Consider the following 15,645-nt stretch of genomic DNA (forward strand, 5'->3'; position numbering starts at 1 on the left):
TTGAGCCTCTTGGGCACAGCAGAGGGTTCCCCCTGAGTATTCCTGGTGAGATGTCCCTCGGCCTCCTGGGAACTGCACTGAACTGTGCTTTAGTATTTTGGCCCTCTCAGGTGTTTGTTCTGCACCAAGCTGTCCCTCTGCTCCTGGGCACAGCGCCGGACACTTCTTCTCCCTCTTGCTCTTCTTGAACCTCCTGAGCACAGCACAAGGCTCTACCTGGGACACCTGGCACTCTCAGGTATTGGCATATCAACAGGCTGTCCTTAGGGCTCCCTGCACACTCTAGTGTGGGCAAAGCTAAGGGGAGCGGGTCCCAGCAAAGGTGACAGAGGAAAATCATGGCACGATTCAAGTAAGTTCTGTACATACTCAATTTCACCCTCGCCAATTGGCTGTCGTGATATACTGTGCTGTGTTCTATGTATTGACTGTATTGCCCTAGTTTTGATGTATCAATTTTAAAGTGCCTACATGGTCTTGAGGGGGCAGTGTGTTCAAGATTAGCTGTATTAATGGGGGCACTGAGAGTAGAAGGGCAGTAGTTTGATTTCCTGTTCTTCGCAACTAATAGAATCACGGGCGTAAGATATATTAGTGGGTTACCGCACCCACTGCAGCGATCTGTACGTGGCTACAGGTCACAGGCTTCAGAATCAGTAATATAACAAACCGGTTAGTCAAATCTCTCCAATTCACTGCTCTGTGTATCAGCCTATACCTCTTTCGATACAGCCGACCTCTACACTCTCATTCATCCCAGGCCTAATTTTACTACTATGATCTCTCAAATAACCCTTTCTGGACTCTTTCCTTCGCTATCCCTCCTTTGACTTATCCCAAGCCTGATTTTACTGCTATGGTCTCCCGGATGGCACTTTCTGGATTCCTCCCTCCTCTATCCCTCCTTAGACTTATCCCGGACCTCATTTTACTGCTGTGATCTCCCAAATATCCCTTTCTAGACTCTTTCCTCCTCTATCCCTCCTTTATCCTATTAAATACAAGTAACAGACTCCCATGCAGTTCCAGCTCCAGTTAACTTATATTTATTTTATTTTAAAGGTTTTATATAGCGTTGGCTAGACCGGGAGTTATCAGAGCGCTTTACATGAGCATCAGATCATAGTTACAGGTTACATTGTTACAAAGGTTACACAGTTATTAGAGCATGGCAACATAGTTACGTGTAAGGTCAATATAAAGCACAAATACGAAAGGGGAAAAGTTAGCATGGGGAAAGATTATTGGGAGGGGGGAAGGAGCTGGGGAAGTAGACCGGTAATGAAGGCGGGAAAGAGGAGGGTAGGGTGAAAGACATCGCTTGGAAAGAGGAGGGGAAGGACGACGGGGACACAAACCGGTAGACGAGTCAAAGCAACGTCCAAAGTCCAGTAAGCTGTGATCCCAGGGGAAGTGGTATCAGTTTCCTATTTCTGTTGCGGGAGGCTCCCTTTACCCAGTGGACTCTCTGAGGGGGTCTTAGACTCCAAGGCCTACATACTGGATCCTTCCCCAAAAAGGGTAGAGTGGGCTTTGACAAGGGGTGCCATACCATACCTCAGCTGTGAGGGGCTCCCTTGGTGCAGTGGACTCTCTCAGCGGGTCCGCTGAGACTCCAGAGTATAAATATTGGATCTTTACCCAACAAGGGGAGAAGGAGTGCTTGGTCAAAGGGCACAAAGGACAAGAAGCTAGGCAGTCTAGCAGGCATATTCCCTCCACTAATCCACCACTAACACACCTTGGTTTTTACCTTGGGTTCTGGAGTAGTGTGTTACTCGCTGAAAAGTGCTTCAACGCCTCGTCGGGGATAGCAAGCGCTATAGAAATACAAGTACAATTATAATTTAGGATATTTTAAGCCTCGCATTAATAAGGACAAATGCCAATTTGTTGGCACAATTTGGTCTTGAATTGGTGACGGAGGTAAATGCCTCTGCTAGACAGTAGAGGTGTGCAATATGCTCATAATTTGCTATTGCATAGTTATGTGAAATTTCCTCAGTTATCTCAATTTTGTAAACCCTTTTTAGGTCTTGCGCCTAGTGTTGCAGTGCGCAGCATTGCTCGTGCAGCGTGAGACATTTAGTAGGTAAAAATGGGGTTTCAGAAGCTGACCTAGGAATGGCACACGATCGAGCATGTGCTTTTCCTTTTGGGGCACATTATTGGCCTTTGTTTGCGTGTTTTTTACAAAGTCAGCAAGCAATAGGCCAAAGGCGGGCGCATTGCTCCGCCCATGGCCTATTGGTGTCTATTACGCGTACCGGCCGTCATGTGGTTTCAATTATCGTGCCCACACACTGGCACGATAATTGAATCTACATGGCTCGCAGTGGCGAGCGCGTACACTATTCGCGGACTGCAAATTTTTTGGGATCCATTTCACAGGGTAGCGTGGTGCACTAGCGTGAGCCATATTCAGACTGCGGAGCTCTGTACAAGTTTAAAGGTAGTGACAGTAAATGTAAGTTGGGTGACATCTGAGAGGGAGTGTGGGCTATTTAGTATTTCATGCATGACTCAACGCCTCCCCTCGGGTAGTCCATTAAAACTGTGAGTGCAGCTGGAAGTGTACGACGCACCGGTTCCTATTGTTTGTTCTTTTTGGAGAAGCATTGCCTTCAGTGTTTCTTTGCCTACTATTCCATTTCTCTGACACTTCATTAGCCCGAATGTGACTCATCTACTTTCTTGCTGGCGCGCTTTCTGTTCCCTGATTCTGAACACCTCATCCTCTGTCCTCACAGTGAGGCGCTGTACTACAGGCGGGGTGGACCGGAGCAGAAGCCTTTTACCAATGTAAATCAGTGACCATCAGATATGCAGCTGGCCATGGAACTTATACTCGGGTGACTGTTACAGGGACTAGTGCTCCTGACAACAATGAGAATAGCACTGATAACAATTGGACTAGTGCTGATGCGAAAAATGACAATAGCACTGTTGATACCAATGGGACTAGTAGCCATGACAACAATGAGAATAGCGTTGATGATCCCAATGGGACTAGTGCTCATGACAGCAATGAAAATAGCTCTGATAACAATGGAACTAGTGCCCATGACCACAATGAGAATAGCGCTGATGACAACAATGGGATTAGTGCCGATGCCAAAAATGAGAAAAGCACTGATAACCATGGGACTAGTGCCGATGCCAACAATGAGAATAGCACTGATTATACCAATGGGACTATTGCTCATGATAGCAATGAGAATAGCACTGATGATAACAATGACTATATCTCTGATGATAACAGTGGGACTAGTGCCAACGACAACAGTGAGAATAGCGCTGATGACAACAATGAGACTAGTGCGGATGACAACACTAATGACAATGAAAATAGCGCTGATAACAATGAGACTAGTGCCGATGACAACGAGACTAGTGCCGATGACGACAATAAGAACAGCGCTGATGATAACAGGACTTGTGCAGATGGCAAAACTGCATGATTGAGAGACTGTTACTCAGGGTCCGCACTGCTCATTCATAGGAGACCCTGTCCTAGACTCACATGCCTCTCATCAGTGTACACACTGGTCTTTAACCATATTCCTCCAACAGATTCTAGCACATTATTACAGGTTAATATGTTCCTAGTGAGACCTCCTGATTCCTGGGAATTTAAGTTTTGCCACTATGTTGATTATAATTCCATTGCGGGAGCATTGTGCTTTTGGTAACACAAAGCCATTGCGTGCTTTACCTGCACTTGTTTGTTTTTGTGAGTAACCTTAAGAGTGAGTATGACCTGTGGAAAGGGCTTTTCGGTAACAACATGCATTTGCAATGCAATAGGTCTCGCATTTACGCGAGTTTGACCTATTGGAATTGTAAATGACAATGGCTTTTATTTATGTTTCAAAAACAAAAACATAAATAAAAGGCAACGTAATTTACAATAAAAATAGCTCAAACTCTCACAAATGCGAGACCTATTCCATTGCAAATGCTTGTTTAGATTTGGAATTGTTGATCGTAACCGGTTATTATAGTTATGTTTTACAGCTTTTGCTAGGTTTGGTTGATATTCAGAGAACAGTGAAAGGTAACATTTAAAAAAAGTTTTTGGGACCATATAATGGCATTGACATTTTGAGTTTATTTTCCAAATTATCTTCTTTCCTTCGAGGATGTAACGCACAAAGCCTGATTTGTCCATATAACTGATCCCGACTCCTCACTTCACTTTTTCTGGGATGCTGGTGTATCGGCCCCCCCGGCCCGCAGGCTCGTTGGCTGCAAATTTCCCTGATCTTGTCACCCCTTTCCTATTTGGCTCAGCCAATTTTACAATTGTAGGAGATCTCAATCTCCAACTAGAAGACTCCGCCTGTACTACCAGCAACACTTTAATTTCTGATTTGACTGCCATGAACATCTTACTCCATAACATTGGGCCTACTCACAAAGCGGGCCACTTTCTCAACCCTATTTTTTCTATTTTACCCTCCTTAAATTGCCCAGCAGCTACCCCCTGTGCTGGACTGACCATTTTTTAGTGGGTTTTAGTTTTGAGGCTCCATGTCTCTTCCATGCGATGAACGAATGTTTTGCCAAACCTACCAGGAATTGGAAAAATCATGACATTGCGAATTTTAATCATTTTCTTTCCACTAATGCCCCCATTTTTGTCTTGGACCTTGTGGCTTTTCAAGACTGTATCCAGTCTGCACTGGACACTTGCCTTCCTATTTCGATCAGGAAGTTAAATAGTCACTGCCCCCTGACCCGTGGTTCTCCGAAGAGTTAAAAAAGGAGAAAACCAAATGTAAAAACTTTGACCTATGCGCCCGAAGCTAAAACCACCTATCTTATCATCAAAAGGGCTAATCATTCCCACTGCCGGTCCGCACGCACAAACTTCGTCTCCTTAACCATCACTCAGGCTAAAAACTGCCCTAAAACCCTATTCAAGATGGTTAAACAACTATTCGGTTCAGCTACCACGCAGGCTTCCCCCAGTCTGAACGTAGCGCAATGCAATATATTCTACATTGGCTAGATTTACCCCTCCTCCTACTCTCACGCCCACTGGGACCTCTGGCTGACCTGGCCCTTTGCCCGAATGTCTTACTGCTTCAGCGTCGGATCGTATGCATATGAATATACTTGATACTTGGCCACCCTTGGACATGGTGACACTTAAACAACATCTTAGTAAAATTAAATCTGGATCCTCATGCAACTTGGTACCCATTACGGTACTACAGCAGATCGAACAACTATCACTTCGTTACATCCTCGAACTCCTTAATGCATCCCTAATGGAGTCCCTCATCCCTTCAGACTGGAAACATGCAATGGTCGTTGCACTATTAAAAAAAAAAAAACAACTCTGACCCTGCGCTCCCCTCGAATTATCGTCCAATCTTGTTGCTTCCTTTTCTCTCAAAAATCTTGGAGAGACACATCAATGGTCATCTATCTAAGTTCATTGAATCTAATGGGCTCTTGCATCCTTCCCGGTCCGGTTTTAGGACCGGTTATTCTACTGAGTCCACACCTTTAGGTGTTACAGAAATGCTTCGACAGAACTTGGATGCAGGCGATACAATGGCCCTGGTATTGCTTGTTAAGCGCTGCCTTTGATACGGTCTCCCACACCGTACTTATAAAGGCCCTTCAATCTACTGGGGTCACAGGTTCGGCCCTGAGTTGGCTAATCTCTTTTCTTTCTAATCGCACCTTTCAGGTTTTCTCACCTACCGCTAAATCCAAGCCATATTCTTCACCTTATGGGGTGCCACAGGGTTCAATTCTCAGCCCCCTGCTATTTAACATTTATGTTGGACCACTGGCAGTTATGTTCGGGGAATCTGTGTTGTCGCTATTTTCATATGCTTACAACACCGCAATTATCATCTCTCTCAGAGGGTGAGACCTCAGAGCCTTCTGCTCTCAGGACAGGTCTCAGCAAAGTCATGGCCTGGTGGAACACCAATTTCTTAAAACTTAATGGCAAAAAAGCGTAGGTCCTGGTTCTGCGCAAAGACAGAGGTCTTTGGGGCCCCCAACATTGGCCCTCAGAAATGGGTGCGCTCCCACAACCCTCCACCCAGGTACGTAACCTTGGCTTTATCATAGACGACTCATTATCCATGCGTCAACAAGTCACCAAGGTTGCCGCCACTTGTTTCACCATTTTGAAATGGTTGAGGAAGATTGTGTGGATGTTACCTGGCCATAACCAGCGTACCGTAGTCCAGGCCCTTGTTGCATCTAGGCTGGATTATGGGAACATCCTCTGTGTGGGAGTTACCAAAGAGGTAACGCGTAAGCTGCAGTGTGTGCAAAACTCTGCTGCCAGACTACTGTGCCGAGCCTTCAGAACCGCATCGACCTCCAGGCGGCTAGGGAACCTTCACTGGCTTTCGGTGGAGAAACGGGTCATGTTTAAGGCCCTTACCTACATTTTTCGTATCAAGCATGTAAAGTTTCCCCGCTACTTGCAACACTTAGCCTGTCTTTATGTTCCCTCTCGCACTCTTCGGTCTTCCACACAAGCTAAATTCTAAGTCCCAAAGGTCATACTTTTCCGCATGGGAGGGCACTCTTTTTCCTATTTGGGTCCTGTTTTATGGAATGCTCTGCCTTTATCTCTCAGTACGCAATCCAATCTACTTCTGTTCCGTAAGTCTCCTAAGACTTGGGTTTTAAGCCAGTAGGTCTCTCCCTTCACTCTGCTGTTCCCTCATGGCGCCGGGAAACCATTTTTGGGTAGCTGTTGCACTGACACATACATTTAATAAAATAAATAAATAAATGGGGAATGGAAATGACTTCCCAGTACTTTTTTGACCAGACAAACATATAATGAAAGACAATTGAAGAAATGGACTTTGGGGGGGATTTACAAAATGAGACCAGTAATAGTCAAGATTTTAACTAATATACCGATAATGCTAACCTTTTCTCTTTGGAATTATAGGACCCATGTGAAGATAAGCGACACAAGGATATTTGGTCAAAAGAGAAGACCTGCGACCGTTTTCCTAAGCTTCTCATTATCGGACCTCAGAAAACAGGTAATGCACCCCAAAATGTAATCGGTCTCTTTGATCATGTTCGAGTCTGCAATGTGAGAGCATGTTGATGTAATTACGCCATAGGTACAGAGAAATCATAGCTGTAATGGGCTCCAGGTCCTGTGAGATTTCTAGCCAGTCCTCACTTTTTAACAACAACAGTAATTTGCATGCTGGGACATTTGGGTCAATTTTTAAATTGAAAAAATTGATTAAACTGGATCTACAATAAAAAGTGCAGTAGGCCACATAGGTAGGTCTGGCTGAATATGTAACACATGAAAGCGGCCATTTGGCAGCAATGTGAAAATGGGAATTACGGTGTTGTAAATGTTTAACAATCCGTTTGTTGCCATCTCCAGATAATGTAGAAGTGACTAGACACTGCATTTGATACTTACAAACGTCTACCAGACGGTTGAGGAATGGTGTCTCGGTGTACCCCTTATGTTTTAATCTGTTGTAATTTTCTTGTCTTTTCTTCTACTCTGCATTTCCTCGCCCTTATTACACTACAAAAGCCACCATATAGAGCTTTAGAATAGAACAGTGACCAACATCCAAATATTGAAATTGACTACTGCTGCTCTTCAAATGAGCTCAAGCTTGGGTTACCCTATCTAAATATTAGGATTGTATATTTCACTCAGATTCCTCAACTTCATATTTTGTTATTTTTTAAAAAAAAACAATTGTATTCAATTTGATACATTCAGACTGTCATTTTGTATTGAACTTGTAATATATGTCAGTCCATTTTGGAAGTTTCCATTTTAGAGGGCTGAGAATAGGGGGGGGGGTCATAATTGTTTATTGGTTATCCTAATTTGTCATTTCTGTAGCGGGTTTGCCTAAGTTCTTTCAAATCATAACTATTTAGATGTGGGTAACTACCTGATTTAAGGCATATTTTAGTTTTTATTCCAACCTTTAGAAACTGTCCTGATGTTTGTTTCTTGTTGATTTTGTCATAGGCACAACAGCTCTGTATCTGTTTCTTGGGATCCACCCTGACCTCAACAGCAATTATCCAAGTTCTGAGACCTTTGAGGAGCTCCAGTTCTTCAACGGACAAAATTATCACAAGGGAATCGACTGGTAATTTCTTTAGTGCACCTTATGTGTAATGTTTGAAAACTAGAAATGACTCTAATGGGTATACTCTCAATCATGAGATTTACACTGTGATCAATAATCCTTTACGTCATTTGTTAATTTTTACTTAATCAACTATGATCCTCTGAGCTAAAATACACTCTCCACCGTTATGGGAGCTTGCTCAAAGAGAGCCTTCCCTAAGTGCCATGTGCAGTTGCCTTGGTTCTAATTTCCTATGTCTTTAATTATTATTATTTTTTTTTAACAATTTTTATATGTGGGACATTTTTTAACAGTAGTTTTTTTCTCTTTTTTTTATTTTCTTGCTTCAAAGCAAATGTTTTTTCAAACAAATATTGTTTTTCAGACTAGGCCTTTTATCCTTAATTTGTTGTGACTAATTACTGCACTGTCTGGTACGTTCAGGTTTGTGGCTTGTAACAGCCTTTGCAAAATATTTTAGCACTTAGGTTTTTTCCCCTCTAGGTGAAATTTTTCATTTTTTGGTTCAGCTTCGGATGCGAACTGCACTTAATAAAGCATTGGTTTAGGGTTTTATCCAGTTGATGGGGCTGAATCTCCAGACCTAAAGATGGTTCACCCCTAGTTTCGGTCCACCAGTTTCAGCCGTTTGGAATCCCACTTTGTTTTCCCTCTTCTGTTGACTGGCCTCACTGCTTCGACTGATTTCTTTTTTTTTTTAATCATTTGTTTAGTTTTTGTTATCTAGTAGGCAAGTGGGAGCGCTGTCCCAAGTCCAGCCAGAGAATCAGGAAATGCTAACCCAATTGTTCCTGCACAGTACCCTGCCATCTGCTACCTCTCCTTTTTCTTCATATGTGCAGTGTGTCACTTTTTTTAGGTAATTATAGAATCTCAATATCAAAGAAAGGAAAAAGGTGACAGGGACACAAGACTGGTGGCTAAATAGTACTAAATTGGAATCTATATATGGAATGGAGTACCTTGGGGACATTCTGACAAATAGTTTACCGCAAACGTTACATCGTATGCTCACATAACAAAAGCATATTCGGAGTGATGGGCCTGCTGTCATTTTTAGGTCGAGCCTGTAACAGCGCTTGCACTGTTCTGGCGAAGACTTTATGTAAGGGCTTTTGAAATCTCACCTCACCCTCGCACATGATTATGCGTGTGCTTTTTGTTTTGTACTAGGCTATTGGCCTTTGTGTGCATCTTTTTAACAAAGACAGCACGCAATTGGGCAAAGGCGGGCTCATTGCTCCACCCATGGCCTATTGATTGCAGTTACCTGCAAGGGCGCCATGTGTTTTGAATTATTGTGCACTGTTGCATGCGCGATAATTCAAAACACTCGCCTGGCCTAATGCTTGTTTATACCACTGTTTCCGACATCGAGCTATGCTAGAGCCACGGCTGCTGGAAACCGCCAAGGCACTGCTATCAAGCAAGCTAAACCTCAGCCCCAGGAGAGGGGCTCCACTGGATACAAATATTGCGGAATATGCACTTCTTCATTCGGATGCAATATGCCTCATATACGGTGAAACGCGTCACTGTAGTCTTACAGCGCCTTTTATCACAATTATCTGTAGGCTGTACCCGGCCATTAAAACAGGAATACACACACACATACATAGGAAGACTAAATATTTGAAATGTAAGCGTTTCCCACGCCTTTGATGCTTATTTGCATACTTTTGGGGCTAGAACGAACTGTTCTATCTTTTCCCCACACAGGCACACATGTGTACACACACACACAACTTGACAGAAGACGCTCGCAATTATTATATACTATATACGTGAGTATGTTTCACCGGCAAAGCTAATTAAACATAGGTGTAGACGTATACAAATAAATAATTATATATCCCTTTACTGAAACCAATGCACTTATTTATTGATAAATATGTGTGTGCAGGTATTACACCTAGTTTTACAGCGTTAATCTTTCTGGGATCACTATGCTGTGCATTATTCTGCAGTCTAGTGGTTGGGTCCGGAATCGTAGTCTTTTCTTTCTTTTTTTTGTTTTCTTCTTTCGTAGCCCAGGTGGGCATCGATGTCCCACCTTTAAGTGTACTTCCTGTGACGTCGGCATGCTTCCAGCGGAAGCTCCAACCTTTGGGCACCATCTTCAGATTCTTTTTTCCGCCATTGGGTCTGGATCGTTCCCGAGTGGCTCCAGAGTTTTGGAGGAAAGAAGTCGGAGAAAAGTCGAATTTGCACGGAAAAGACTGAGAAGACGACGAGGAACAACACCATCGAGCCAGGACGACGAAGGAGAAGGAGAACTTCTACGTCCAACGAAGAATGCGCACACAGGGGGCCCCCTGAGCGCAAGAAATGGATAAGACACCTTTTAAATTCTGCTGTAACTGCCACCACAAATACGTGCAGAAGGACCAGCACCCAGTTTGTAACCTCTGCCTACTGGTCGACCACGAGAGCAAGGACAGAAACGCCTGCTCCGCCTTCACACGAAGACTCTCCGGTTTAGAGAGCGACAGAGCAGAGCAAACTACAGCATGCAAGGCAAGGGACAACCACCATCCCTTCGAGACCTGGGGCTCTCGAGCGACGAGGAGGACAACGTCGCCGGAGAAGACGACTACACAGTCGTAGAGAACAATAAGAAGACTTCTAAAGAGGTAGGAGAGTCAACGACCCCTAAACACCGAAAGAACCTCGAAAGTCTGAGTCAGACTCTCGAAAAACAGAGTCAAAGTCCTCGAAGGGAGCACTGGCACCGAAAATCTCGACGGCCGCAGCTGCATCCAAGGACAAACAGCCTAGCGGATCCTTCGAAAAGGATTCCCAGGTGGCGAAGACCGGCGAAAAGCCAAGGACGTCGAAGCACATCCCAGAAAAGGAACGTTCGACTTCGAAAGAGAAGGACCCAAAGGTCGCTTCGGCGTCGAGTAAGGACCCGAAGCCCATTTCGACTTATACGTCGACGAGATCAGCCAAACCGTTCGACGCTGAACTGGAGAGAAAGAAAAGACTGCTAGAGGCCGAAATGGATAACATCCTGCAAAGAAAGGAGGAGTTCGGCGAAAAGATGAAGAGGTTTGCGATTCCGTCGAACCCAAAGACGGTGATCGTTGAAGTAGAAGAGGAGGAGGACTTCGATGCCAAAGAGCCACCCAAAAGTCCAGGTACCCAGTACCATCCAGAGGAAGAAGCCTTCTATGAGGGGGAGGGCGACGACGATCAGAGGACTATCATCGGCTTGGCATCCTCGGGGACACAGGACCTGGAGTGGCAGGACCCCGACGCCGAAAGCCTAGAAGAGGCCGTGGACACGTACCCTTCGAGGCCTTCGCCACCAGATGACATTGGGGTCTACAATATGGTCATCAAGAACGCAGCAACAGCTTTTCAGTCAAGCTAGATGTGGAAAAACCGAAAGCAGACTTCCTCTTAGAGACCCTGCTCCCCACACAAACTAGGAGCCAGTACCTTGAGAGTGTCATGGCCCAGGGGAAAGAGGTGTTAAAGGAACCGGCAACATGCAGGTACGTTACGCCTAGGATGGAGAAGAAATATAAACACTCCTCTTAGGATTCCCGCCCCCCCCCCCCCCCCCCCCCTTACATCCAAGGATCAGTTACGGCAGACTCCCTTATTGCGGTGACTGCCAGGAAAAGGGCAAATGTGCCAACAGCATCAGGGCCACCACCAGACCAGGAAAGCAGGAGGATGGACCTAACTGGAAGGAAGATAGAAAGAAATGCAGCAATGCACTGGCGCATGGCAAACTCAAACACCCTGCTGAACAGGCACCATTACCAAATTCTGGACGAGATCGGACAGCTGATCAAGCACCTCCCAGACGAGTACCAACAAAGAGCTTCACACCTTGTGGAAGAGGAGAAAAATGTGGCAAATTCTTGCCTCAAAACAGCCTTGGACACGTCCAGCAGGCTGATGATGTTGGGCATCACGGAGAGAAGGCAGGCCTGGCTCAGGATCTCAGGCTTCAAACCAGAGTTACAACATTCTAAGCACCCCGTTAAATGGGTAGACACTGTTTGGGGCGCCGGTGGATGAAAAGCTTACCCAGCTCAAAAACGAAAACGAAACTGCAAGGTCCATGGGGGCCTTAGAATTCAGGGGGAGGAAAAGGGGTAGAAAGAGGGGGAAACCAGTCAGGAACGTCACACCAGAGTTTCCAACAGTCCCACCAGGGAGACAGCCAGACACAACAGGTACATCAAAAACAAACCTGACACTACCAGCAAAGGGGACAGTCCTTTAGCGGGTGGGCGAACGTATGTGGACAAAATAAGAGGGGGCCAACAACCCGACTCAGTGTCTCTGTCACGCAATACGTGCCCTCCCACGCAACTCCTCCCAGGGTGGAGCACAACTAGACCAATACAGGGTTACACGGACAAAAACATCAACAAACATGTAACACCAGTAGGAGGCAGGCAAAGTCGTTTCTTCTGGGAGTGGAAGAAGATAACCACAGACAAATGGATACTCAACATCATACAGTTCGGATACTGCATAGAACTGGAAAAGACACCGCCAAACAGTAAACCAAAAAGGAAGGCACAGTCAGGAAAGGAGCTAGAGCTACTTCAAAAGGCGGCGAAGGAACTCCTCCAAAAGGAGGTCATCGAACCAGTACCATACAGAGAAAGCAACAAGGGGGTGTACTCAACCTACTTCCTGGTACCGAAGGTGGACGAAACACTGAGACCCATCCTGGACCTAAGGTTCCTAAACCAGTACATAAAAACACAAACGTTCAAAATGGCGTCCCTACAAGAGGTCATTCCTCAGATAAGTGACGGAGACTTCATGGCCACCATAGACCTCAAAGATGCCTACCTGCACATCCAAATGAACAGGCAGCACAAACATCTACTGAGATTTACCATCAACAAAGATCACTACCAGTTCACAGCCCTAGCATTCGGACTAAAATCCGCACCAAGTGTCTTCACAAAGTGCCTCGCAGCAGTGGCTGCGCACCTAAGTAGGGAAGGGATCGATGTATACCCTTACCTGGACTTCTGGCTAATTAAGGCAAGTTCACACAGGACATACAAAGAACACGCACAGCGCATGACAAATACACTGGTGGACCTGGGATTCTCCATTCACTGGGGGAAATCCTCAATGGAACCAGAGCAAGTAAAAATCTTCCTGGGAGCACAGATCGACACCATACAGAGCAATGTGTTCCCCAGCGACAAGAGAACACTGGCCCTGCTGAAGCAGACGCGCCTCTACCAGAAGGGGCAAGCTCTGACAGTGAGGACAGCGAGCAAGGTCATGGGCATGATGGCCTCCTGCATCCATCTGGTCCCAAATGTACGGCTACACATGAGATCATTCCAGGAATGGCTGCAGGAACAATGGTCACAAGCTACAGGAAGTTGGCAAGATCTAGTGGTTGTAACGCACGCAGTGCAGGAGATGTCGTGGTGGAACAAGGAGAACATAACAGAAGGGAAGCCTTTAACACCACCGACCCCAACGGTGACCATCACAACAGACGCATCCCAGAAGGGATGGGGAGCACATATGAGGAAGCTCAGCGTGAGGGGTCTGTGGACTCCAACGAATGCGGTCAAACACATGAACTACCTGGAACCAAAGACAGTGTTCCTCTCCCTGAAAGCCTTCCAGACAAAACTGTACAACCAGAGAGTGTTGATCCAGACAGACAACACAACAACGATGTTCTACATCAACAAGCAGGGAGGAACACAATCAGCCCACTATCGAACCTAGCACAGGAGATATGGCGATGGGCCATCCTACTAAAGATAGACCTGCTAGCCATACACCTACCAGGGAAGGACAATGTGGAAGCAGACTGGCTCAGCAGACCGACATCTGCATCCCACGAGTGGGAGCTCAATGCACAGGAAACGCAAAGGCTATTCAGAAGGTGGGGAACACCGACAGTAGACCTATTTGCAACACGCCAGAATGCAAAAAGCCTAAACTTAGCAACCAGAGGAAGGATCCCTGAGGAATGCCCTATGGATAAGCTGGTTGAAAACATTTGCTTACGCTTTTCCCCCCCGATACCACTGATTCACAGAGTACTCAACAAGTGCAGGACCAGCAACATGACTCAGATCCTGGTGGCACCCCAGTGGGTCAGTCACACCTGGTACTCACAGATAATGGAAATGGCACAGGGGGCGCCCCACAAGTTCGGGAAAAGGAAAGACTTACTCTCCATGCAAGACGGAGAAGTACTACACACAGAGTCAGAGAGCCTCAGCTTAGCAGCATGGCTCCTAAAGACCTAGAGTTTGCACACCTGAAGTTACCTGAGAGCACCACGCGGGTACTATGAGAGGCAAGGAGACCTAGCACATGAAGGTTCTATGTGGCAAAATTGAAGAGGTTTACACAATGGTGCAGCAAGAAAAAAATACAAATAAAGATGACCAGAGAATCAACGGTGCGAAGATATCTCACGCACCTGCTGAAGGCAAAACTAAGTTTATCCTCGCTAAGAGTACACCTAGCAGCGATAGTAGCCTACACAAGAGGAGAAACAGGGAAGAGTTTATTTACATCACAGATGATGAAGAGATTCCTGGAAGGGGCAAAAAGGATCGCACCACCGAAGAGGATTACGCCACCGGCAAGGAACCTCAATTTAGTCCTAACAGAGCCCATGAAAGTGCCCTTTGAACCCATTCATAAAGCCTCACTACAAATGCCAACAATGAAAACAGCCTTCTTGGTGGCAATCACCTCGCTGCGCAGGGTGAGTGAACTACAGGCGCTAACGCTACAAGAACCCTACATCCAAATACACAATGATAGAGTGGTGATGAGAACTGACCCATACTTTATGCAAAAGGTGGTTACAAGGTTCCACATCAACCAGACAGTACAAATACCAAGCTTCTTTCAGAAACTGGCCACAAGCTCAGAGAGGGCACTGCACACTCTTGACGCTAGAAGGGCAGTAATGCACTACATAGAAAGAACCAAGGAACACAGGAAAACAAAACAGTTCTTTGTGTCCTTCTCAAGCAGTTTCCTGGGTAGACCAGTAACAAAGGGAACCATCCTACGATGGATCGCACAAACTATACAACTCTGCCACAAGCAGGTTCCAAGAACTAGCAGAGGGGGCACGGGCCCATTCTACCAGGAAAAAAGGAGCAACAATAGCCTTCCTGGCTAACACACCCATTCAAGACCTATGCCTGACGGAACCATGGGCTTCTGTGCACACGTTCACTAAGCACTACTGTGTGGATATACAAATGAACAAGGAAGCACAAGTAGGATAGAAGGTGCTTCAACACATATTCAACAACCAACGCTCATCTTCCACCCAGCCGCTACAAAGTCTATGCACAGCATAGTGAATCCAGAAAGATTCACGCTGCAAAACGAATAGTTTCTTACCTGTCGGTGTAGTTTTGCAGCTTGAATATCTTCCTGGATTCACTAGCGAACCCATCCACAGGAAGATGAGGCTGGAGAAGCAGGTTGTAATATAAGGAAAATACAGAAACATACACCTTGAAGG

The 15,645-nt window shown here is 45.6% G+C and overlaps 1 protein-coding gene across 1 annotated transcript in view; it reads left to right on the plus strand.

Annotated features, from left to right (window-relative positions):
• The window catches only part of NDST1 (N-deacetylase and N-sulfotransferase 1), a 475,690-nt gene that overhangs the window by 377,760 nt on the left and 82,285 nt on the right, over nt 1-15,645 (plus strand). Inside the window, exons 9-10 of the mRNA XM_086931298.1 lie at nt 6,941-7,037; nt 8,012-8,135. Coding sequence (XP_086787424.1) covers nt 6,941-7,037; nt 8,012-8,135 — 221 coding nt within the window. The remainder of the gene's footprint in view (nt 1-6,940; nt 7,038-8,011; nt 8,136-15,645) is intronic.

This window comes from Lissotriton vulgaris, chromosome 7, assembly GCF_964263255.1.
Source record: "Lissotriton vulgaris chromosome 7, aLisVul1.2, whole genome shotgun sequence".
In the NCBI taxonomy this organism is placed as follows: domain Eukaryota; kingdom Metazoa; phylum Chordata; class Amphibia; order Caudata; family Salamandridae; genus Lissotriton; species Lissotriton vulgaris.